At 44.5% G+C, this 26,173-nt stretch overlaps 1 protein-coding gene, 1 non-coding gene and 1 pseudogene across 4 annotated transcripts in view; 1 reads left to right on the forward strand and 2 right to left on the reverse strand.

Moving 5' to 3' along the window:
* Positions 1 to 26,173, forward strand: part of DNAAF9 (dynein axonemal assembly factor 9) — a 171,709-nt gene that overhangs the window by 101,241 nt on the left and 44,295 nt on the right. For all 3 annotated transcript variants that reach the window (XM_053573869.1, XM_053573870.1, XM_053573871.1), the window contains exons 21-22: positions 15,549 to 15,652; positions 25,557 to 25,703. In XM_053573869.1, the coding sequence (XP_053429844.1) occupies positions 15,549 to 15,652; positions 25,557 to 25,703 (251 nt within the window). The remainder of the gene's footprint in view (positions 1 to 15,548; positions 15,653 to 25,556; positions 25,704 to 26,173) is intronic.
* On the reverse strand, positions 1,293 to 1,400 carry LOC128574408 (small nucleolar RNA U13). Its single transcript, XR_008376771.1, has one exon. It is a non-coding gene; the product is annotated as a small nucleolar RNA U13 (small nucleolar RNA).
* LOC128573593 (ATM interactor-like) lies at positions 5,788 to 8,676 on the reverse strand (annotated as a pseudogene).

A 26,173-nucleotide genomic window follows, 5' to 3' on the forward strand; every position in this document is an offset into this window, starting at 1 on the left:
GTGAGCTCTTCATTTGCTTTGGGTTCATGGCTCTACCCTCTGGGCTTGTAGCTATACCTCTGCCCTTCTTCCTTTTTCAGTGAAAGATAACACCCTATTTGTAGCTGAGTAGCTTTATCAGCTGCCTCTTGCCAGAGTGTTTTTTTTTTTGGGGGGGCAGCATTCTCCTTACACTTTGTACACTTTCTCCTTTTCAGTGAAAGCTGGCAGTATAAAATTATCAAGAACCTCTTCAATCTTGCATGGATTTTTATGGGTTCACCCATGTTCCTTTTTGGCTTCTTCAAAAAATTTGTGGTGGAGGAGTTCTGACTTAACAAATTCCTCAACCTCTACTAAGCAAATCCCCTTTCTGGATGATTTGTTCTTCATTGAAAATATTCTATCTGGGCGGCGCCTGTGGCTCAGTGAGTAGGGCACCGGCTCCATATACCGAGGGTGGCGGGTTCAAACCCGGCCCCGGCCAAACTGCAACTTTTAAAATAGCCGGGCGTTGTGGTGGGTGCCTGTAGTCCCAGCTGCTCGGGAGGCTGAGGCAAGAAAATCACGTAAGCCCAAGAGCTGGAGGTTGCTGTGAGCCGTGTGACGCCACGGCACTCCACCAAGGGCAATAAAGTGAGACTCTGTCTCTACAAAAAAAAAAAAAAAAGAAAGAAAAAGAAAATATTCTATCTGGTGGCAAATTCCTCTCCCTGTTCTCAGATAACTGATTCAACTTCTGTGCTTTCATTCACATAGAAGATAAAGCACAAGGAGTTTTGGTTTTTGATCCACATAATGTGGTGGTGATAGCATTTGTTATTATGTTTGTGCTACAGCCTGCATTTTTGCCTGTCCGGATCCTGATACAGAAGACCCAGGAATTAGGAACGTTTGCTGAAGGCATGGAGTGTGTGGCAATGCCACCAGTAAGAAAGATTGGACAGTGTTTTGAAAGCAGGTTGTAGGCATAGTACAGAGGTGGTTTGTGCTCTGTCATCCTTGAGCCAATTATAATATTTAGCAAGGATGTTTGCCAAAATGAGTGCACCTTCTTAGCAAAGGGCCTTGTTAGAAAAATAGTCTTGCATTGCATTGAATTATCCAACAAGATTCAGTGTATCCTGAGGTCTCTGTGCAAGAATAAAGGGCACAGCCAGGGATTTCTGGGACCTTGTTAGTCACTTTCTTTCAAGAACTTAGATTTCAAACTTTCTTAGTTCCTAAGAGAAATCTAGTTTGAATTAGGAGATGGTTTTCAGAGGCAGAAAAATTCAATAAAAGCAGAGAATTTTTTATTATACTTTTTTTCACATCAGACAAGTAATGCACAATGTAGTAACAAGGTTTAAGGGAGTCACATCTCACATATGAGCATGAATACCCAATCACCATGCTTATGAACTATAATACAGAAGGATCAGAAGCAGAGAATTTAAACAGGAATCTCCCCTAGCTGTATGATAAGCATTTACCACTTTTGAGTTCAGGGCAAGGACTGGTTTAGGTTTTGTGGGGCTCGAAGTTTATACTACTTGGGGATTCTTTTAAGGGGAAATAATACAAAATTGTTAGGCTTCTTCCAGAGGCCTTGTGAAGGGCTTGGACAAGTGAGAGGTCCTGAAGTTCAAGTATCATTAGTGTCTTGGTAGGTCTGCCTCCAGTTGAGATTGTGATGTACTTGAAATGTATCTGTTCCCATCCCCTAAATGTATTTATATTGAACTTCTCTGCATGTATTCTTTCACTGATCTTTATATCCTGAGGCCTATAGAATATGAAAACTTGCCTGAGGTTGTAGTGCAGGCTAAGGGCAGCATCTGGAGGGTAGACCAGGTCTTCTGATTGTCACCCAGTCAATTACTTAGGGATGAAAAGAATAATACCTCCTTTACCTTGAAATGTTTCCAGCTCTGGAACCTTTTCCCTTCCCCAGCTAGTGGCTTTTGCTATCATGAGACTTCTTGGTATTCATTCACGTCCTTCATATGCCCTTCTGTTTCCTGCCCTGCCGACCTTGGCCAGGCAGGCTGCCCAGTACCTAATCCTCAGTAACCTGCTTTAGAGTTTTACTGCATACGTCTATATCCCTAAACAATGTCTTGTTTTGAACTTAATACAAATAGCATCATACTGTGTGTATTCTCCTTGGGACTTGCTTTTTTTTTACTCAATATTATTTTCATAGGATTTATCATGATTGTTATGTATAGCTTATACAGGTTATCATTTTCATAGCTCTATAGTATTTATATGAAAATGCACTGTTTATCATTTTGATTCATCTTTTTTTTTTTTTTTTGAGGCAGTATCTCACTTTGTCACCCCTGGTAGAGTGCTATGGCATCATAACAAACAACAACTTCAGACTCTTGGTTCAAGCAATTCTCTTGCCTCAGCCTCCTGAGTAGTTGGGACTATAGGCACCCACTACAGTGCCCAGCTATTTTTAGAGATGGTCTCTCCCTCAATTTCAGACTAAGTCTCAAATTCATGAGCTCAGGTAATCTGCTTACCTCGACCTCCCAGAGTGCTAGGATTATAGGCGTGAGCCACCGTGCCCAGCCAGATTATCATTTTGATTCTTGATGGAAAATTGAGTCATGGGTAATTTTTTGTTATTACAAAACAGTACTGTTAGGAGCATTTTCATGCATGTCTCTTGGTTGGAATGTTATCATGAGATCTCCTATGTTGACTTCTAAAAATATGATCGTTTTTCTCAGAATTCAGCTAGATTGATCTTTGAAAATGGTATAAGATAGGAATTTCATTTCTCTGTCTCTCTCTCTTTTTCTCTCTTTCTTTCTTAAGAAACAGTCTCACTCTGTCACTTGGGCAGAAGTACAGTTGTGTGATCTTAGAACACTGCAACCTCAAGCTCCTGGGCTCAAGCAAGCCTGCTGGCTCAGCCTTTAGAGTTACATAGGACTACAGGTGCACACCATTATGCCTGGGTTTTTGGGTTTTTTTTAACGTTTTGTAAAGATAGGGTCTCACTATATTGCCAAAGCTGGTCTCTACTCCAACTGCTGTCTCAGGCTGTCCTCCCACCTCGGCCTCCCAAATAATTTCTTTTTGGTTTTCTTTTGTCGTTTGTTTGTTTTTATTTTTGAGACAGAGTCTTACTTTGTTGCCCTGGGTAGAGTGGCGTGGCGTCATCGCTCACAGCAACCTCAGACTCTTGGGCTCAAGAGATTCTCTTGCCTCACCTCCCGAGTAGCTGAGACTACAGGTGCCCACCACAACGCCTAGCTGTTTTTAGAGACAGGGTCTTGCTCTTGTTCAGGCTCATCTCATACCTGTGAGCTCAGGCAATCTGCCCACCTCGGCCTCCCAAGTGCTGGGATTAAAGCTGTGAACCACTGTGCCTGGCTCAATCATTTCATTTTTTAAAATGTGGATAAGGCTTGGCACCTGTGGCTTAAGCAGCTAAGGTGCCAGCCAAATATACCTGAGCTGGCGGTTTTGAATTGAGCCCGGGCCCGCCAAACAACAATGACGGCTGTAACCAAAAAATAGCGGGGTGTTGGGTGGCGCCTGTGGCTCAGTGAGTAGGGCACCGACCCCATATACTGAGGACAGCGGGTTCAAACCTGGCCTCAGCCAAACTGCAACCAAAAAAAAAAAAAAATAGCGGGGTGTTGTGGCAGGCGCCTATAGTCACAGCTACTTGGGAGGTGGAGACAAGAACCCTGGAGTTGCAGGTTGCTATGAGCTGTGATGCCACTGCACTCTACCCAGGGCAATAGCTTGAGGCTCTGTCTCAAAAAAAAAATTATTATTTTCACACTAATCTGCAGTTCCAGCTCTGTTATGAATTAAGTCCCTTTATGTGTGCAGCTATTTTTCTATCTGCTCCATTATTCAATTTGTCCCTAAGAAAATACCACACTATCTTACTTTAGCTTTATAGTATATTTATATATGGTATCTTAGTCTGCTTGGGCTGCCATAACAAAGTATCATAGACCCAGTGGCTGAAATTATTTATTTATTTATTTATAAATTTATTTCTCACAATTCTGAAGGCTAAGAAGTCCTGCTTTCTTTTTTTTTTTTTTTTTTTGTAGAGACAGAGTCTCACTTTATGGCCCTCGGTAGAGTGTCGTGGCCTCACACAGCTCACAGCAAACTCCAACTCCTGGGCTCAAGCGATTCCCTTGCCTCAGCCTCCCGAGTAGCTGGGACTACAGGCGCCCGCCACAACGCCCGGCTATTTTTTGGTTGCAGTTTGGCCGGGGCCAGGTTTGAACCCGCCACCCTCGGTATATGGGGCCGGTGCCTTACCGACTGAGCCACAGGCACCGCCCGAAGTCCTGCTTTCATTAGCCCAAATGACCAGGACACCACAGAATAGAAGTAGTGGTAACAGGCAACCTGTTAATCCTGTCTTAACAGAGAATGCTTCCTAGTGCTTCCTGAATTTTGATATTTGTTGTGAATTTTTTTTATAGATACTTTTATCATTGTAAAAAAGTTCCCTTTCATTCCAAGTTTGGTAAACATTTTTATCACTACAGTTTTCTTGATTTTGATCAAAATTTTTTGTCTGCACTTATAAACTTGTTCTTTTAACCTGTTAACATAATAAACTACGTTACTTGATTTTTTTTTTTTTTTTTTTGTAGCGACAGAGTCTCACTTTATGGCTCTCAGTAGAGTGCCGTGGCCTCACACAGCTCACAGCAACCTCCAACTCCTGGGCTTAAGCGATTCTCTTGCCTCAGCCTCCCAGTAGCTGGGACTACAGGCGCCCGCCACAATGCCTGGCTGTTTTTTGGTTGCAGTTTGGCCAGGGCTGGGTTTGAACCCGCCACCCTCGGTATATGGGGCCGGCACCTTACCGACTGAGCCACAGGCGCTGCCCACATTACTTGATTTTTGTGTTAAGTCAGTTCTGTATTCATGGACAGAACTAACTGGATCCTATGTTTTTTAATATACTGCTAGACTCAATTTGCTAATAATTTGGGTAGGATTATTACATCATAAATGATATTAGCTTTAAATTTCCCTTTTTGCATTGTGATTTCCAGTTTGGGATCAATCAAATTATGAGCCGAGGAGTATTTTTTTACCAATTTGGTATGGATTTTTTATTTTTTTGAGACAGAGTCTCACTTTGTCACTTAGGCTAGATTACAGTGGAGTCATCATAGCTCATTGCAGCCTCCAGCTTCTGGGATCAATCTTCCTGCCTCAGCCTCCTGAATAGCCGGGATAACAAGTGCATGCCACCATACCTGGCTAATTTTTTCTATTTTGAGTAGAGATGGCGGTCTCACTCTTACTCAGGCTGGTCTCAAACTCATGCCCTCAAGTGATCCTCCTGCCTCAGCCTACAAGAATGCTAAGATTACAGATGTGAACCACTGTGCTTGGCTGAAATATTATTTATAAGATTCGAATTATTTACTCCTTGATTCTTTGGTTGTACTTCCTTATAAAACATTGAGGGGGCTGGGCACAGTGGCTCACACCTGGAATCGCAACACTTTGGGAGGCCTAGATGGGAGGATCACTTGAGGCTTGGAGTTTGAGACCACCCTGGGCAACACAGTGAGACCTCGTCTCTATAAGAAAATGTAAAAATTAGCCAGCTATGGTGGCACGTGCCTGTAATCCTAGCTATTAGGAAGGCTAAGGCAGGAAGGTAGCTTTGAGGCTGGGAATTCTAAAGGTTGCTGTGAGCTGTGATCATGTTGCCACACTTCAGCCTGGGCAACAAAGTGATACCAAATCTCAAAAACAAAAAGAAAAACCACTCAAGACGTTGTGGTTTATTTATTTATTTTTTTTTTTGAGATCAACATCTTACACTTTATAATACACTCACATTTACACACCAATTTCATGTTTACGAGTACAAAAGGCAAAGAACTGCAAAGAAGCTAAGCAACGGCATCTTCGACTACATTCAACAATATTAATACTGTTGTCCCCATTCCCCGTGTTCCAAATCCAGAGGAAATGGTCAATGCCACCCCATACATGGACTCCACTTTTAGAAGTTGGAGACTCCGTGTAGTTCGGCACAGGTCTGGGTTTCTACAGAGCTGAACTGAGATTCCATCGTGTTCCAGGCCAAATCAGCCACAAGAAAGTCATCCATTGCTGTCTTGAGTTTCATTGCTGGTGAAGAACAAGCTCCCCAGTGTTTCAAAACCAGAACTCATGGTCTGTGTCTCTGTGCTGTTCAACTGAACCTTACTTTCCAGAGCGGGTATGTTTATAGCAGTGCAAATTCCTTCGGTTTGGGTCTCGGTGTCCGATGAGTCAGTACTCATGGAAAAGCTGGAGTGTTTCAGAATATTTCCCAGAGGCAGATGAGGGCTACTGTCTAAAAAGAAGTTTAAGTCTGTTTGTGTGTGTCAAACATCTCAAGGCCTAAGAAGTTGGAATTTCCCCTACATCCATAGGACGCAGCAGAGGTGTCTGCGAGTAAGAAGTCAGTTTGGGTCTCTATGTCCAGAGATTCCAAGACTAGTTCAGTGTTTATGGTGCTAAGTTCACTCTCTTCAGTTTGCGTCTGGATATTTGAGGCTGAAAAGAACTCTTCGATGTCAAAATCTATTCCGGGATTCTGAACTGGGCCAGATGGGAGCTGGGTGTCAGATCCAGGATTCGTGTCAGACAAAAGGCTATGATTATCCAATGTCTGACCAGGCAGATTACTTGACAAGATGTCTTCTAAAGCACTTAATAGATCCATGGTTTGGGTCTGATTATTGGTCATATTCTGTGAAGTAAGCATACTATTCTGTTTATAATTGGTGCAGATTTCTGGGCGGCACCTGTGGCTCAGTCGGTAAGGCGCCGGCCCCATATACCCAGGGTGACGGGTTCAAACCCGGCCCCAGCCAAACTGCAACCAAACAATAGCCGGGAGTTGTGGCAGGCTCCTGTAGTCCTGGCTACTCGAAGGCTGAGGCAGGAGAATCGCTTGAGCCCAGGAGTTGGAGGTTGCTGTGAGCTGTGTGAAGCCACGGCACTCCACCGAGGGCCATAAAGTGAGACTCTGTCTCTACAAAAAAAAAAAAATAATTGGTGCAGATTTCTCAACATCTTGATTTAAAGTCTTAGGATCATTCTGAGGCAACAAACCATGGGTTACAGTCTCTGCTGACGTGCTGCTTATGATATTGTCTGTAGCAACACTGTACGATGAATGAACACTCTCCAAAATGTCTCCGCACATTGCAGCTTGTTCCATTTGTATGTGGTCATCTGCCCGACTCTGCATCCCACTAGTTTGAGTTTCTCTGGAGACCCCACCTGGCTGGAAACAAGTGTCTATAAATGCATCGGTCTGAGCAGCAATGGATGAAGTTACCTTAGAGCTGGGCAAAAATATCTGAGTGTGAACACTAATGGGAAGAGACACTTGAGAATCAAAAGACAAGTCAGTCTGGGAACAAGATGACACAGAGAGGAATCAGGGCTAGCCCACTGCGTAGAAGGTATAAAGTTTTGTGAGGCATAAGACAGATCTGTCTGTACATTGATTGAAGAAATGCTGTTCTTTTGACATGTGTTCCCCAATTCTTGTAAAAAATTAGATGGACTTTTACCCAAGTTCACTTGAACACCTGTACTAACTGGCTCAATTTTGGAAAGAGGTAGGCTCTCCTTAAGAGAGTAAGCCTCTGAATCTAGGCCGAGGATCAGGGTCCCTACTGACAAGGGCACTAAGTGCACAGCCCCTGTCACAGAGCCCTGATCGACACCTAACACCACAGGCTGGGCCGAGGAGTCAGCTGTAGGCACAAAGACAGGCACAGGAGAAAACTGCATCACAGGTAGTTTAACCAAAGCCACTTTGGGCTTTGGTAAAAGCAACTTTTGAGGATATCTTGGAGGTGCTGTAAGTGTCTGCTTCCTCTCATTTGAGGCACAAGAATCTTCAAAAGGAGCTACGAGCTTTGTTTCTGAAGCTTCTAGTTCTTGGGTGTCTAGTTTAGGGATTGGTTCATTGCTCAGTGATTCAATGGTCTTACTGGACAACTTCTGGTTTTGCAGGCAGTTTTGCATTTTCCTTTTCTTACTGGGTGGGTCCCTGTGTTCTGCCGGGATCTCATGGCCAGTTCGGTAGATGTGGGACTGCAGTGCAGTTCTGCTAGGGTAGGGACAGCCACACGCGCACTGGAAGCTCTTGCCGCAGTCCTCAGTGTGCCTCTTCAAGTCCCACTTGGTGCCGTATGAGTTGCTGCGCTTATGCTTCTTCTCAGCATGCATTTTCATAAAGTGCTGTTTTACGAGAGAATATTGAGAAAATGGTCTGTCAGGGCCTCTGCGGCATCCTTCAATTGGGCAACAGTAGAATTTCGGCACAGTTTTCAAATCTTTTCTTATGGTTGGATTTACTATGCCGTCCTGCAGGCGGTGGCTCTTGACCAGGTGCATGTTGAGCGCCGGGCTGTTGGGCAGGATCTTGCCGCAGCCGCGCACGGTGCACAGGATGTTGGTCCACACGGACCGGGACAGCTCGCTCACCGACGGCTGGATCAGCTCCAGGGCCGGCGGCACCGGGGCTGCGGGCTGCTGCTTCGTCGCCGCGGGCCGCGACCGGCTGCCCTTCAGCCGGGGTCCTGGGGGCTCCCACGGGCCCGAGGCGGCGGCGGCTCCCCTCGCGGCTGCCGGAACGGCCGGAGCACCCGCCGCCAGAGCCGCGGGCGCCGCCTCCGAGGCCGCCATGGCTCCCGCACGGCCGCCGTTCCCGCTCACAGGCCCCTGTGGTTTATTTTTTAAGGGAAGATTTTTAACTACCGATTTAATTTCTTTAGTGGTTGTGGGATTATTCAGGTTTTCATTTTCTATTTGACTCAGTCTTAGAAACTTAGAATTTTCTAGGAATTTTTTCATTTCATCTAAGTTTTTATAATCTTTGGTATAAAGAAAAAATGTTGGACGGCGCCTGTGGCTCAGTGAGTAGGGCGCCGGCCCCATATACCGAGGGTGGCGGGTTCAAACCCAGCCCCAGCCAAACTGCAACAAAAAAATAGCCGGGCCTTGTGGCGGGCGCCTGTAGTCCCAGCTGCTCGGGAGGCTGAGGCAAGAGAATCGCTTAAGCCCAAGAGCTGGAGGTTGCTGTGAGTCCCGTGACTTCATGGCACTCTACTGAGGGCAGTAAAGTGAGACTCTGCCTCTACAAAAAAAAAAAAAAAAAAAATGTTACGGGAGGTGCCTGTGGCTCAGTGGGTAGGGCACTGGCCCCATATACCAAGGGTGGCGGGTTCGAACCCAGCCCTGGCCAAACTGCCACAATAAAAAAAAAAAAAGCCAAGCATTGTGGCAGGCGCCTGTAGTCCCAGCTACTTGGGAGGCTGAGGCAAGAGAATCCCCTAAGTCCAGGAGTTGGAGGTTGCTGTGAGCTGTGATGTCACAGCACTCTACCAAGGACAATAAAGTGAGACTCTGCTCCCCTCAAAAAAAGAAAGAAAAAATGTTTCAAATTTCTGTACTTTATTTTATATCTGCAGTAGGGCCAAATTTCTGTACTTTAAAGATGTTCCGCTCCACCATCTTCTCATTTGTATTGTTTTTGGACAGAAGTCTACTGCCATCTTTATCTTTGTTCTTTTCTGTAAAGGTATCTTTCTTCCATCTGGCTGCTTTTAAGAATTTCTTTCCTATCAAAAATAAACACAGTTGAATGAAAAAAAAAAAAAAGAATTTCTTTCCTTTTACTACTGATTTTAAGCAATTTGATTTTGGTATAACTTCTTCATGTTGTTTGTAGTTGGAATTTGTTTAGCTTCTTGGATTAGTGAATTTATGGTTTTCCTCAAATTTGGAAAAATTTCTGCCATTATTGCTTTAAATAATTTTTCTTCTCCCCTTCAGGGATTCCAATTACATATATATTGGGCTACTTAAAGTTGACCCACAGCTCTCTAATGTTCTGTACAATTGTATTCAGTCTTTTTTCTCTTTGTGTTTTATTTTGCATATTTCCTGTATATTCTTTTTTTTTTTTTTTGAGACAAAGTCTTACTTTGTTACCCTTGGTGGAATGCCGTGGTGTCACAGCTCACAGCAGCCTCAGACTCTTGGGCTCAAGCAATTCTCTTGCCTCCGCCTCCCGAATAGCTGGGACTACAGGCATCAGCCACAATACCCATCTATTTTTTAGAGATGAGGTCTCGCTCTGGCTCAGGCTGGTTTGGAATTTAGGAGCTCAGGCAATCTGCCTGCCTTGGCCTCCCAGAGTGCTAGGGTTACAGGTGTGAGTCATTGCGCCCGGCCTCTGTTTCTGTATATTCTAATTTACTAACCATTTCTTCTGCATTGTTGAATGCAGTTAATCTCATCCAGTATATTTTCTTCTCAAACATTGCACATTTCATTTCTAGAAGTTCATTTATATCTTTTTTTATATCTTTCTTATCTCAAGCTAATATGGTTGAGTCTTTCCTCCAGTTTCTTAAATGTATGGAATACAATTATAACTGTTTTAGTATCCTTTTTCTTTTCCTATCATCCAGGTCTTGCTTTTAAACTTTATTAGGCCAGTGGCAGAGCAACATTTAATGTAGAGCTAATTCTACCCAACTAGTGAGGCAGAATCCTTTGTAGTACTCTATGCAGTGTCTCTGTTAAGTCTGAGGTGTTCCACTATGGCCAGTGAAAATGGGTAGAATTTCCAGTGCCAGTTATATCTTGATGTTCATTGTTTTACACAAGAAAATCCAGTTTTTGTAGCACCATTTGTTGACAAGTCTCTCATCCTTTGAATTGTCTTTATATCTTTGCTGAAAATCAATTGACCAAACCCATATGTTTGGGTTCTACTATTTCCCTTAGGCCTCAGTGAATGGTTGGCACTTAGGCAGCTCTTTCATTCTCTCTGTAGTGATTTACAAATTCCAGAGTATTTATTACTTTGGGCAGAGGTTGTTTAGCAGTGAAGAGCAGTATACTGGTTCCATTGAAACCTGAGACACATCATTTCCCAGTAGACACATTGGGAGAACCCTGGTGACCAAGTTGACTTTTACTTCTGTGTGTTGGGAAGATCAGGGCCCAGGCAGTGATTGGTTGGTGTCTGCTACCTTCATTCTGCACCCTTCCTTGTGTTCACATGAATATTCTCTACAGTTCTGAGCATAAATGAATTATACAGCTGCATATTACCTACAGCATGGATAACTTGCAAGAACCAAATGTCAAGAGAAGTAAACAAGTACAGAACAACACATGATTAGGATTTCATTTACATAAAAGCAAAACCGAACAAGACTATGTAGCTTATCAACACGTTCAAGTATGGTAAAACTTAACAGAATTCAGGCTATTGGTTTCTTTTGGCTAAAGAGAAAGCTGCCATTGAGGAAGGATATCCAAGGGGATCTTAGGTGGTGAATATATAGGCATCTGGGTTTTACTATTGTTGCATTAGTTTTTTTTTTTCTTCAACTCAGTGTATGTACATTTCACATACTCTCGTAGACACAGAAAGAAAATCATCTAGACATTGCATCAAAATATTTACCCAGTAGTGGTAAATGTTATCTCTTCACACAGCTAGACAGTTTGAAAGATTTTTATTTATACAGCCAATTGTCTAAAAGAAGAAAGGCCAAATTCTTCCTTAACACTTGATGTCTTGTTTTGCCCTGAGGGACTTTCAGGGATGTTGGGTCAGTCAAAGGCAAAACTGGCTCTGATCTCCCCACTGGTTTTTGGGCCTAAATGGGAAACTTCCTCTTGTCTTGGGTTTTTTACTGACAGAATAGAAAAGGGCAGAGCTCATCTCCTGAGGGAACCAAGGATGAAGTAAGGAGCCAGGGAGAGCCTCAGGAGTTGATCGTCCCATTCCCTGAATAATCCTTGCAAACGCAAGTCTCTCGTCTGATAGACAAGCACCCAGAGCATATATCAGAAGTCCCTGACTCAAACTTCAAGTGCATTAGGATCTTAAAGACCAGAGCACTGGTATTCGGCCACACTGTGAGTCACTTCATTTATCTCTTGTGTGCTCTAGAATAGTGACAAAGTTACTGCCCCTAGAGCCAGGCTGAGGGGTGCTGCATCACAGGACAGATCCTGTTTACTGAGACCTTGTTTTGGGCGATGTCCCATAATGAGTGCTTTTCCAGCATTGTCTGTGAGTGTCTGTTGCCCTCATTTCCATTTTGTTTTGAGACTTCAAAGCGGGAAGGAAGGAAGTGCTGGAGATGATCTTCCTCATCCACTTCTCTCTCATTTTCCCAGTGAGTAGGCAGAATATGCCAGTTTCTACCATGTGTGCTCTGGAAGCTTTGGCAGGATTTTGACATTTGTCTAGGAGGCTCCTGAGTGATATTGGATTTGTTTCTGAGATGATTCTCTTGGGAGGTACCAGGTGGAAAAGTGAGCCCAGGACAGGGAAGAGGGCAAATACTAAGCAGTAGTCTGGGGAACAATTTCTGTCTCATGGCCCTCTTGTCTCTGGAAATAGTAAGCAGAGTCTGCTTTTTTGCAGGTTGTTGGGCTGTGGTTTTAGGAGGGTGCAGAAGGTCTTGGATGGGCTCTGGGGCTGGTGGAATGAGTTGGGAGATAGCAGTGGATGGCTGGTGGGCAGCACTGTGGCCTATTGAAGCTGAGGAAGTAGAGAAGGTGCATCAGCAGGTTGGCACACCTGAGTTTTACGCAGAGGGAAATTGAAGAAAAAAGTGAGTGGGAGAATTGAAGGAGCCCAGTGTGGTATAGGCCTTTGGCGTCAGACAAACTTATGTTCTATATTTGGTTCCACCACTGAGTAATTCTATGACTTTTGGGGAAATCTTTCTAAGCTTGAGTTCCCACATCAATCTTATGAGAAGAATAATACCACCTCTTAGAATTGTTGTAAAAGTAGAAAACTATAATGTGTATGACATGCTTGGTACTTAGTAATTACTGGGTAACACCTATTCCCAGCCCTTCCTGGGAAAACAGAGACTATAAGTCTTGTCCTACAGGCTCTGCCCTTGATGTGGATAAAAGGAATGTCACAAATTTCTGAGCAACAAGGGAAAGTGGGGGAGACTGATGGCTCTGAAGGCTTAGTGACATCAGAGGATGGGTATTAGGAGGGAGGCAACTGGAAAGGGTGATAGGGTGCTGGAGTCAGGGAGCAGTTGCTGGGGCTTGAGTTTGCAGAAGCCACAACATTGTTGTGGCTTCTAGTGCAGCTTTACTGCTGTGGAACTGGTGTTGAGGAGGATGAGGCCAGAGGGGTACCCCAGGCCATCCCCAGCCCCACCCCCACTCACCATCTCTCAAAGAATGGAAGTGTCATTATTGGAAGGAAAGACTTGAGCGTGGCCAGAAGCTGTTAGAAATATGGCATGATCTGGAGAACAGTAGATGTGAGCAGTGAAGGAGGGTGGGAGGTGGGGGGCTTGTCTCTGCAGAAATGAACATATAATGGCAATATGGAGGTAAAAGGCCTGGGACCTGCAGTGGGAACCTTAGGGTTGGTGCAGGTTGTGGTTGGGGACTGAGGAGCCTTTTTTCAAGAGGGCCCCAGGCAAGACAGTGTGCAGGGCAAGTCAGGCTACTTGTTGAAGGGTGGGAGGTTTACAGGGCTTGAATCTGGATGCCTTGAACAGGGCTGGCTGGTCAGGTATGCTGCTGCCTCAGATGGTAGGGTTGACATGTCCCTCTTACTGAACATCTAGTTCTTCTGTTGAGAGGCAGGATCCAATTTTTCTTCTTATGCCCCTAAATTGCCTCTGCCTCCCCCACATCTTCCCAGCCCCCATTAATACACACTGCCTAGGCCATGCCCTTCCTTCTGAAATCCTACCTGCCCAGGAATTCTTCTGAACCTGCATTCTTCAGATCTCCACCTAAGATGCACAGACAGCCCTCAGGCTCCTCCTCGTCTTTGCTCTTCTGGACATCGCTTTGGGGCTGCTTTTCTAGAGCTATACCTTGAGGACTCGATCAACCAATCCTTCTTCTTTGTCTCTTATCCTTTACCTTGGCAATAAGATGTTAATGGCAATATATTCAAGCATGGGCCTTGAGCTCCAAGAACTACTTTATCTCTTCTCTATATGTGAAAAAATGGAATGAAAGTCTATTGCAGGAACAGAGAATCCAGCTTGGACTAGCTTCTGAGAGCAACTTCACCCAGGGGTCTTCTCGGTACTCTGAGTACTGCTTTTGAGTAAGCCAAGCCCAACCTTAATATCTGTCATCTTAGTTGTCCATGTCTTCTACTGTCTGCCACCCAGGGCCTATTCCAGCTGCTGTGTATAACCTTGGCCATACAAGAAACAACTACTCTCTTTAAATCTGAATTCTTGTCCTGAGGAACCCACATCCAGTGTCCATCTGCCACCCGTCTTGCTTTTGTGAACTACAGAATAGCAGGCATCCAGTCACTGACTTTTCTTTTCAGAATTTCTTTTTCTTTTTTCTTTCTTTTTTTTTAGACAGAGTCTTACTTTTCCACCCTTGGTAGAATGTCATGGAGTCATAGCTCACAGCAATCTCAAACTCCTGGGCTTAAGCAATTCTCTTGCCTCAGCTTCCTGAGTAGCTGGGACTACAGGCGCCCACCACAGTAACTGGCTATTTTTAGAGATAGCGTCTTGCTCTTGCTCAAACTGATTTCAAGCTCCTGAGCTCAGGCAATCCACTCACCTCAACCTCCCAGAGTGCTAGGATTACAGGCGTGAGCCACCGAGCCTGGCCAGGCCTCCAGTGTTTTTAGAGACCACTTACTCCCTAACTCAAATACTCCTTTGCTAGGCACAGGAACCCTTAGGCTCCCTTCACCAGTCCATCAGCTAAGACCCTCTGCTCCTTCTTAGGCCCTAAGTAAGAGATGGGGTCTCTTCAGAGCTGAGGCACAATCTGCCAAAGCAGGAGAAAGGAGAATCTATAAACTCAGTAATGAAGCAGACATACCCAAGTCTTTGGAAGACACCCATGAGGGAAGGTGAATTTTGCTTCTCCCAGCAGCTAGTAGTTTATTCACTTGGAGGATATTTTGCTAATTCTTTTTTTTTTTTTTTTTTTTGAGACAGAGCCTCAAGCTGTCGCCCTGGGTAGAGTGCCGTGGCATCACACCTCACAGCAACCTCCCAAATCCTGGGCTCAAGTAATTCTCCTGCCTCCACCTCCCAAGTAGCTGGGACTACAGGCGCCCACCAAAACGCCCAGCTATCTTTTTTGGTTGCAGCCATCATTGTTGTTTGGTGGGTCCGGGCTGGATTCGAACCCGCCAGCTCAGGTGTATGTGGCTGGCGCCTTAGCTGTTTGAGCCACAGGCGCTGAGCCAGGAAGTGATTTCTTTTCTTTTCTTTCTTTTTTTTTTTTTTCCTGCAGTTTTGGCCAGGACTGCTTGAACCCACCACCCCTGGTATATGGGGCCAGCGCCCTACTCCTTGAGCTACAGGCACCGCCTATTTTGCTAATTCTTAAGCAACAACTGTGTCTAAGGCCCTGTGTACAAATCATGTAACTTAAGTGTTACTGACATTGGTCTCCAGTTACCACTCTGGTGTATCCTGGTGCATTCAAGAGGAACACTGGCATCTGGCTCCTAGGATCCAGCTCTCCGGTTCTGACCAGCTCTCTTTTCCTTTCAGGGAATGTGAATTTCTTCTCTAGTGGCCTTCTCTTTTCTCACTGTCATCATGGAAGTATCGTCATTTCCAAGGATCACATAAATTCCATTTCCTTCTATGATGGGGTAGGTGTTTCACTAGTCAGTGGCTTTTGTGGTCAGAAAGGTTTTTTGTTTTTTTTTTAAGACAGAGTCTCACGTTATCACCCTTGGTAGAGTGCTGTGGTGTCATAGCTCACAGCAACCTCCAACTCCTGGGCTTAGGTGATCCTCTTGCCTCAGCCTCCCAAGTAGCTGGAACTACAGGCGCCCACCACAACATCCGGCTATTTTTTTGTTGCAGTTTGGCTGGGGCCAGGTTTGAACCTGCCACCTTTGGCATTTGGGGCCAGCACCCTACCCACTGAGGCACAGGCACCGCCAGTCAGAAAGGTTTTCACACTTCTGAGGGGAAATTTAAATAACTCCTGTCTCCTCCCCTCCCCCCACTCCCACAGGGCAGGTGGTCAGGAATTGACCAGCCGTTGAGGCAGGCAGGGCCTCATCAGCCTCATGTCCTATAAGGGCTTTAGCTAGGAAGGGCTTCTGGCCAGAAGGGCCAGTGGCTCTCCATTCTCAGTCTCCTCATCCAAAAAGGACTAGAAAGCAGGCTGAAGAAGGTGTCCAGTGGCCCCTCACACATGGCCTCGAGCCTAGGGCTACAAAGGCTCTGCTGCTTAAGAACTGGTAAGGAGGGCGGCACCTGTGGCTCAGTGAGTAGGGCGCCGGCCCCATATACCAAGGGTGGTGGGTTAAAACCCAGCCCCGGCCAAACTGCAACCAAAAAACAGCCGGGCGTTGTGGCAGGCGCCTGTAGTCCCAGCTGCTCGGGAAGCTGAGGCAAGAGAATCACATAAGCCCAAGAGCTGGAGGTTGCTGTGAGCCGTGTGACACCACGGCACTCTACCGAGGGCAGTAAAGTGAGACTCTGTCTCTACAAAAAAAAAAAAAGAACTGGAAAGTAGCTGCATCCTGGCCTTCATGAGGCTCAGTGACACATTAGCATGGGGCAGAATCATTGCTGAGCCAAAGAGGGAGAGAAATGGCTAACTTTCCCTGTGAGAGCTTAGCCCTACCTCCTTCCACTCCCCCACTTGGATGTAACCCTCCATCTCTCTGCAAGTTCCACCCCCACAACCATCTTCTGATTGTGCCCATCCACACCCATATTTCCCCTTCCCATTGTGGGGAGTGGGTACCTCCGAGTTTTCCTAGCCCCTACCCAGGGTTGGCACTTGTTTCTTAGTGGGAAACAAGAGCAGAGGGTCTTCCACTCTGCTTGGTCTTGGCCTCAAAACTAGCCTGTTTCAGAGCCAGGACAGAGACCAGGTGAGGTACTTGGTCAGGTGGCTTAGAAAACAAATTCTGTGAGCAAGTATTTCTTCCTCATAGAGCCAGTTGCCTTGAATTAGGCTGTTCAGAAAAGCAAGCAGACCAACTAGACAGATTAGATGGCCCTATTAGATAAAAGCTTTGATAATAGGTTAAAGAGTCTTCCAACATCAAGGAACAAAAGATGAGAATCATCTAAGAAACAGTGCTGGAGCTCGGCGCCTGTAGCTCAGCAGCTAGGGCGCCAGCCACAGACACCCAGGTGCAGGTTCAAATCCAGCCCAGGCCTGCCAAACAACAATGACAACTACAACAAAAAAACAGCCTGGTGTTGTGGCAGACGCCAGCTAGTCCCAGCTACTCAGGAGGCTGCGGCAAGAGAGGCTTAAGCCCAAGAGTTTGAGGTTGCTGTGAGCCGTGACACCATGACACTCCACTGAGGGTGACATAGTAAGATTATGTCTCAAAAAACAAAAAAAAAACATGCTGGGATAAGTTAACTGATTTGGAGGAAAACCCGATTCTTACCCTTACCAAAAATCAAAATAAAATTGTCATATGTTAAAATTAAATATATTTTTAAATTTCAGAAGTAGTAAGGAGAATATATAAATGAATATTTATGGGTTGGTGCTGTAGCTCAGGGGTTAGGATATAGGCCACATATACCGAGGTAGGCAAGTTCAAACCTGGCCTCAGCCTGCTAAACAACAATGACAACTGCAGCAAAAAATAGTCAGGTGTTGTGGCAGGCGCCTGTATTCCCAGCTACTTGGGAGGCTGAGGCAAGAGAATCGCTTAAACCCAAGAGTTTGAGGTTGCTATGAGCTATGATGCCACGGCACTCTACCGAGAGTGACATAATAACACTCTGTCTCAATGAATATTTATGAATTCTCTAGAACAAGAAGACTTTCTAAGCTTAGAAACAGTAAAGAAAAAGTCAAATTTGACTACTTTTTAAATTTTTTTGCTGATAATTTATTGCAATCTACTTTAAATACAATTAACTGTGTTCATTTGAAGCTTTGATAAAGACACACAGAGTGTCCATGAAGTTCATGTGCAATTTACTATGTTAAACTATTTTAAATTTGCATACAAACTTTATGTCCACCCTGTATATACTCAAGAAACCACCATTACAGGGCTGGCATGGTGGTTCACACCTGTAATCCTGGCATTCTAGGAGGCTGAGGCCAGTGGATTGCCTAAGCTCAGGAGTTTGAAACCAGACTGAGCAAAGAGAGACCCCATCTTTACAAATAGAAAACTAGCTGGACGTTGTGGTGGGTGCCTGTGGTCCCAGCTACTTAGGAGGCTGAGTCAAGAGGATCACTTGAACCCAAAAGTTTGAGGTTGCTGTGAGCTATAATGCCACAGCACTCAATCCCAAGGCTATTGAGTGAGATTCTGTCTCAAAACAAACAAAAACTACCGTCACAGTCAAAACACAAAAGATTTTCATAACCTCAAAAAGTTTCCTCATGCCCTTTTGCCCTTTCCTCTACCCTTGACTTCAGACAACCGCTGATTAGTTTTCTACCACTGTTTTTTTTTTTTTTTTTTTTTGTAGAGACAGAGACTCACTTTATGGCCCTCGGTATAGTGCCGTGGCATCACACAGCTCACAGCAACCTCCAACTCCTGGGCTTAAGCGATTCTCTTGCCTCAGTCTCCCGAGTAGCTGGGACTACAGGCACCTGCCACAACACCCAGCTATTTTTTGGTTGCAGTTCAGCTGGGGACGGGTTTGAACCCGCCACCCTCGGTATATGGGGCCGGCGCCTTACCAACTGAGCCACAGGCGCTGCCCCATCTACCACTGTTTATTAGTTTGTATTTTCTAAAATGCTATATAAATGAACATCATACACATTCTGTACCCTTTGAGTCTGCCATTTTCCACTCAGCATAATAATTTTTAGATTCATCCATGCTGTGTTGTACATTAATACCTGGTTCCTATTTATTTTATTTTTTTGAGACAGAGTCTCGCTCTGTCCCCCTGGGTAGACTGCTGCGGTGTCATATCTCACAGCCATCACAGACTCTTGGACTTAAGATCCACTTACCTCAGCCTCTGGAGGTAGGGTGGGACTACAGGTGCCTGCCACAGTGCCTGGCTAGTTTTTTATTACTTTTTAGTAGAGATAGGGGGAAGGTATCTCTTCTCTTCTCCCCTCTCTTCCCCTCCCCTCCTCTCTCCTCCCCTCAGGTAATCCACTCACATCAGCCTCCCCTCAGGTAATCCGAGCCCTTCCTGGTTCCTTTTTATTGCTGAGTAGTCTTACGTTGTCTGGACAGATTGTATAATTTATCAGACTAGTCAGTAATATAAAAGTCTAAGAAGTATTTCAGAGTATAGGGAGAGGTTAGTACAGTTACAGTTAGAAAGGAAGAGTAAGTTATCATATTTTATTGCACAGTAAGGTGACTTTAGTCAACCATAAGTTATTGTACATTTCAAAATAGCTAGAACAGAGGATTTTAAATGTTCCCACCATAAAGAAATGGTAAATGTTTGAGGTGATGGATATACTAATTATCCTGATTCAATGTACACATGTATTGAAACAATGCATTGCGCCCTATAAATTGTGTCAATTTTTTTTTTTTTTTATTACTTTTTTTTTTGTAGAGACAGAGTCTCACTTTATGGCCCTCGGTAGAGTGCCGTGGCCTCACACAGCTCACAGCAACCTCCAGCTCTTGGGCTTAAGCGATTCTCCTGCCTCAGCCTCCAGAGCAGCTGGGACTACAGGCGCCCGCCACAACGCCCGGCTATTTTTTGGTTGCGGTTTTTGGCCGAGGCCGGGTTTGAACCCTCTACCCTCGGTATATGGGGCTGGCGCCCTACTCACTGAGCCACAGGTGCCACCCCAATTTTTTTTTTTTTTGAGACAATCTCACTCTGTCGCCCTGGGTAGAGTGCCATGGCATCATCATAGCTCATAGCAACTTCAAACTCTTGGGCTCAAGGGATCCTCTTGCCTTAGCCTCCCAAGTAACTGGAATTACAGGCACCTGCAATGACACACCATGCTAGTTTCTCTTTTTTTTTTTTTTTTTTTGTAGAGACAGAGTCTCACTTTATGGCCCTCTGTACAGTGCTGTGGCCTCACACAGCTCACAGCAACCTCCAACTCCTGGGCTTAAGCAATTCTCTTGCCTCAGTCTCCCGAGCAGCTGGGACTACAGGCGCCCGCCACGACGCCCGGCTATTTTTTGGTTGCAGTTTGGCCGGGGCTGGGTTTGAACCCGCCACCCTTGGTATATGGGGCCAGCGCCTTACCGACTGAGCCACAGGCGCTGCCCTAGTTTTTCTATTTTTAATAGACATGGAGTGTCTCTTTTGCTTAGACTGGTCTCAAACTTATGAGCTCAAGCAATCCACCTGCCTCAGCCTCCCAGACTGTTAGGATCACAGGCCAGTTGGAAGCTACCGCACTTAGCTAAACATGTTTTTTTAAGTATTTCAAAATTAGAATTAAAAGGCAAAAAATAAATTGAGGAAAAAAATGTGCTAATTAAAACAAATGAGCTTTTTTTTACAAAGAGCTTTATCTTTTTTAACATGCGCATATGGAGTTTTACGTCCAGGGTGTTCAGAGAACATGAGGCTACTTAACAAATACAGGGAAGCATATCAAAAACAGCCTCTTCTGATGTTTAGCACGCCCCCTAGGTGAGGAGCTCTTCTACAACTTGAACTTTACCTTGGAAGTGAGAATAATACAGCCTAAAACTTTGCATGCCTTTATGTTAATTTGAAATAAAAAAAATAAAAATAAAACACCCTTTTGCTGCCGCGTGTAACAGGAAATAAGCAAAAAGCAAACAAACAAAAGGAACTGTTGCCAGAGGAGAACTAGAATAGCTAATGTAAATGTCTAGCCATAGGTGTGGCCTTAGAGGGAGGTAGAGTGCAGTAACTGGAAATGTTTACAGATATTATGTAATAACATAGCAGATGATAATGGTAAATTAATTTTGGGGGGTGGGCGGGGGGCAATAGCTCACTATGTCGCCCTCAGAAGAGTGGCTTAAGAAGTATTCTCTTGCCTCAGCCTCCTGAGTAGCTGGGACTACAGGCGCCCGCCACAATGCCTGGCTACTTTTGTGTTGTTGTTGTTGTTGTCATTATTATTTAGCAGGCCCAGGCGGGGCTTGAACATGCCAGCTTCCTTATATCTGGCTGATGCCCTACTCACTGAGCTATGGGCGCCAAGCCAGGTAAATTAAGTTTTTAAAACATGATATGGGGGGCGCCTGTGGCTCAGTGAGCAGGGCGCCGGCCCCATATGCCGAGGGTGGCGGGTTCAAACCCAGCCCCGGCCAAACTGCAACAAAAAAATAGCCGGGCGTTGTGGCAGGCGCCTGTAGTCCCAGCTACTCAGGAGGCTGAGGCAGGAGAATCGCCTAAGCCCAGGAGTTGGAGGTTGCTGTGAGCTGTGTGATGCCATGGCACTCTACCGAGGGCAATAAAGTAAAACTCTGTCTCTACCAAAAAAAAAAAAAAATTGTCTTAAAAAAAAAACAAACCACGATATGGCACCACAGTAATAAACATGACTTTCCACAATATAAAAGAGGCAAGACTCCTGGGCTCAGCTGTTGAGAGTTTCTTAATAAAGGCAGTACATGCTCATTGCTGGAGCCTTTTCAGGAAAAAAAAAAAAGGCAAGTCAATGAAAAGAAATCAAATGCTTTCCCCTTATTAGAAGCAAGACCAGGATGCCAGCTTTTGCCACTACTATTCAACATAGTATTGCAAGTTCAAGCCAGAGCAGTTAGGCAGGAAGGAGAAACAAAAAAACATCCAAATTGGAAACAAAGAATAAAATTGTATCTGCTCATAGATGACTTGTTCTTACATGTAAAAACCATAATAATTCTGCCAGAAAAACCATTAAACTAATTCACCAAAGTTGCAGGATACAAAATCAACATATAAAAATCTGTTACATTTCTATATAATGAACAAACTGAAAATGATATTAAGAAAGCAATTCCAGGCTGGGCAAGGTGGCTCACGCCTGTATTCCTAGCACTCTGGGCGGCTGAGGCGGGTGGATTGCTTGAGCTCAGGAGTTCGACACCAGCCTGAGCAAAAGCAAGACCCTGTCTCTACTAAAAAAATAGAAAAACTGAGTCAAGAGGATCACTTGAGCCCAAGAGTTGGAGGTTACTATGAGCTATGACGCCATGGCACTTGACCCAGAGCAATAGCTTGAGACTCTGACTCAAGGTAAAAAAAAAAAAGAAGAAGAAGAAAGCAATTCAGTTTACAGTAGTGTCAAGAATAAATTACTAGGCTGGGCGAGGTGGTTGACATCTGTAATCCTAGAACTCTGGGAGGCTGAGGTAGATGGACTGCTTGAGCTCAGGAGTTTAAGTCTAGCCTAAGCAAGAGCAAGACCTCATCTCTACTAAAAATAGAAAAACTACCCATGCAACATGGTGGGTGGCTGTTGTACCAGCTACTTGGGAGCCTGCGGCAAGAGGATTTCTTGAGCCCAAGAGTTTGAGGTTACTGGAGCTGATGCCAGGGTGACAGAGTGAGACTCTGTCTCAAAAAAAAAAAAAAAAAAATCTGGGCGCAGTGGCTCAGATCTGTAATCCTAGCACTCTGGGAGGCCAAAGCTCACTGCTTGAGCTCAGATGTTTGAGACCAGCCTGAACAAGAGCGAGACCCTGTCTTTAAAAATAGCCAGGCATGGGCGGCACCTGTGGCCCAGTCGGTAAGGCGCCGGCCCCATATACTGAGGGTGGCAGGTTCAAACCCAGCCCCGGCTGAACTGCAACCAAAAAATAGCTGGGCGTTTTGGCGGGTGCCTGTAGTCCCAGCTACTCGGGAGGCTGAGGCAGGAGAGTCGCTTGAGCCTAGGAGTTGGAGGTTGCTGTGAGCTGTGTGATGCCATGGCACTCTACCGAGGGCCATAAAGTGAGACTCTGTTTCTACAAAAAAAAAAAAAAATAGCCAGGCATTGCGGTGGGCACCTGTAGTCTCAAGTTACTTGGGAGGCTGAGGCAAAGAGAATTACTCGATCCTTAAGAGTTTGAGGTTGCTGTGAGCTATGAGCCACAGCATTCTACCGAGGGCAAGAAAGTGAGACTCTGTCTCAAAAAAAAAAAAAGAATAAAATACTAAGGTATGAATTTAACTGAGAATGTGAAAGACTTGTACACTGTACCAACTATAAAACTTTTTTGAAATATTAAAGGTAGGGCGGCGCCTATGGCTCAAGGAGTAGGGTGCCAGTCCCATATGCCGGAGGTGGCGGGTTCAAACCCAGCCCCGGCCAAAAAACACACACACACACACACACACACAAAAAGAAATATTAAAGGTAACCTAAATGAATGGAAAGATATCCATGTTCATGGATCAGAAGTCTTAATACATTTAAGACAATAATACTACCCAATGTAATCTATAGAGTCAATACAATCTTTATGAAAATCCAAATGGCAGTTTTTGTAAAAATAGAAAACCCATCTTAAAATTCATATGGAATCTCAGGTGACCCTGATTAGTCAAAGTGAGATAAGAGTCAATAGAGTGCTATGGTGACATAGCTCACAGCAACTTCAAACTCCTGAGCTCAAGGGATCCTTTTGCCTCAGTCTTAATTTTAGTAGAGACGAGGTCTTGTTCTTGCTCAGGCTGGTCTTAAACTTGTGAGTTCAAGCAATCCACCTGCCTTGGCCTCCCAAAGTTTTAGGATTATAGGTATGACCCATGCACGGCTCAGTCAAAACAGTCTTGAAAAAATAAAACAAAGGTGGAAGGCTCACACTTTCTTATTTAAAAACTTACTACAGCTTGGCACTCATGGCACAGTGGTTACGCCGCCAGCCAGATACACCAAAGTTGCTGGGTTTGAACCCAGCCCGGACCAGCTAAATAACAATGACAACTGCAACAAAAGAAAAATAGCCAGGCATTGTGGTGGGCACCTGTAGTCCCAGCTACTCAGGAGGCTGAGGCAAGAGAATCACTTAAGCCCAAGAGTTAGAGGTTGCTGTGAGCTGTGATACCACATAGTGAGACTCTGTCTCCAAAAAAAAAAAAAAAACTTACTACAAATCTACAGTAACCTACATTGTGGTCCTGGAATAAGGTCAGATATACAGACCACTGTAATAGAATCGCTGAAATAAACCCTTGCATCAAATCATTTTTGATGAGAGTACCAAAACTAATGTCTGAAAGAGTCTTTGTAATATATAGTGCTGAGAAAACTGGCTAGCCACGTGCAAAAAATTAACTGTCCCCTTTCCCCTGCGGCCTCTGATGGGGATGCTGCACTTTGCAGAGCTCTGAACACGTGCGGGATGACTTGAAAGTAAGGCATCTTTCACCTGTCTCAAAATAGTGGCAGGCACATAGTCTGCAGTATTCAGATGACTTCACCTGAAAGACCTGCCTCCATCAGGACCTCAGATGTCTGACAACAACACTGTGTGACACCAGACTGAATCTCACTCTGTCACCCTGGGTAGAGTGCCCCAGCGTCGTAGCTTACAACATCCTCAAACTCTTGGACTCAAGTGATCCTCATGCCCCAGCTACCCAAGTAGCTGAGATTACAGGTACCCATCACAGTGCCCAGCTAATTTTTTCTACTTTCAGTAAAGATGGGATCTTACTTTTCCTCAGGCTGATCTCGAACTCCTGAGCACAAGTGATTGACCCACATCAGCCTCCCAGAGTGCTAGGATTATAGGTGTTGAGCTACCACACCCAGCCAACTTATACTTTTAATGTGCACCTAAGGAAGAGATCCTAAGAAAGAATAGCAGTCTTTAGTTTCCAACCCAGGTCTGGTAGTAAAATAGAAATCGTCCCTAAAGAAAAAAAAAAAATATATCATGACTAGCCATAGGGTTTTAAATCTGGAGTCTCAAGTTCTGGGCATACAGGTTGCTTTCCTGGCCACAATAGGACTATCCATGTGCAGAGAGAGGTCTGTGGGTTGCTATTAGGTAATTAATTGATGTTTGTGTTCCTGTATTATCCCAAGGGGTTTCAGTAGCATAATCATGCACATTAAAATAATTTAATGGGATTTCCTACTTGATAAATGAAATTAATTAGTCATCTACTTATCCCAGTTTACTTGATTTGTTTTAAGCAAAGAAACTTATTTCTTGGTGAGTCTAAGAAGATGAATAAAATATTCCAAAGTAAGAAAATTAACTCAAAGTGGATCAAAAAACCTAAACATCAGAGCTAAAATGATAAAACTCCTAGAAGAATGCATAAGGAAAAATTTTAGTGACATTAGATTTAGCAATGATTTCTTGGATATGGCAATCAAAAGCACAGATAACAAAAGAAAAATCTATAAATTGGACTTGATCAAAATTTTAAAATTCTGTGTATCAAAAGACACTATCAAGTGGGTGAAAAGACAACCTGCAGCATAGGGGAAAATAGTAATAAATGATATAACTGATAAAGGATTAATACCCTACAAGGAATTTTGAGATGACATTTTAGCTTAGGGAAAAAAATTCTGGTACTTCCTATATCTCCTATGTGAAAATAATTGCACTGAAATTGATCCTACGTGTTCTGCCAAGTAGTTGCAAAGGGCTAGAATCATAACAAATAGCTCTTCTCACTGATGCCTCCTCTTTTTCTCTTTAGGATTCCACCAGTATCGTTGCTGCCCTTCTCATAGACTTCAAAAGCTCCTTGCTTCCTCATCTCCCAGTTCATTTCCATGGATCAAGCAATTTTCTGATGATTACCCTTTTCCCCAAATCAAAGATATACCAAGCATTTTACTCAGAGGTAACATCAGTCATTATTCAACAAACCAGCTACTACATTTTTTTTTTCCCTCTTTCTAGCAATTTAGATGGTAAGGCAGTACCTTAGAGCTAACAGTGAGATGATGAGAGGGAGAGTTGGCTGGTGGGGTGAGTGCTTCTAATTCCTTTGGGTTCTAGAATGGTGCTCTTGGCAGTGAGGGGTGAAACCCTAAAGAAACTGAACAAAATGGCTCGGCACCTGTAGCTCAAGCAGCTAAGGTGCCAGCCACATGCACCAGAGCTGGAGGGTTTGAATCCAGCCCAGCCTGCCAAACAAGAATGACAATTACAATTAAAAATTAGCCGGGTGTTGTGGCGGGCACCTGTAGTCCCAGCTGCTTGGGAGGCGGAGACGGGAGAATCACTTGAGCCCAGGATTTGGAGGTTGCTGTGAGCTGTGATGCCACGGCACTCTACCCAGGGCAACAGCTTGAAACTCTATCTCAAAAA

This window comes from Nycticebus coucang, chromosome 21, assembly GCF_027406575.1.
Source record: "Nycticebus coucang isolate mNycCou1 chromosome 21, mNycCou1.pri, whole genome shotgun sequence".
NCBI classification, from domain to species: domain Eukaryota; kingdom Metazoa; phylum Chordata; class Mammalia; order Primates; family Lorisidae; genus Nycticebus; species Nycticebus coucang.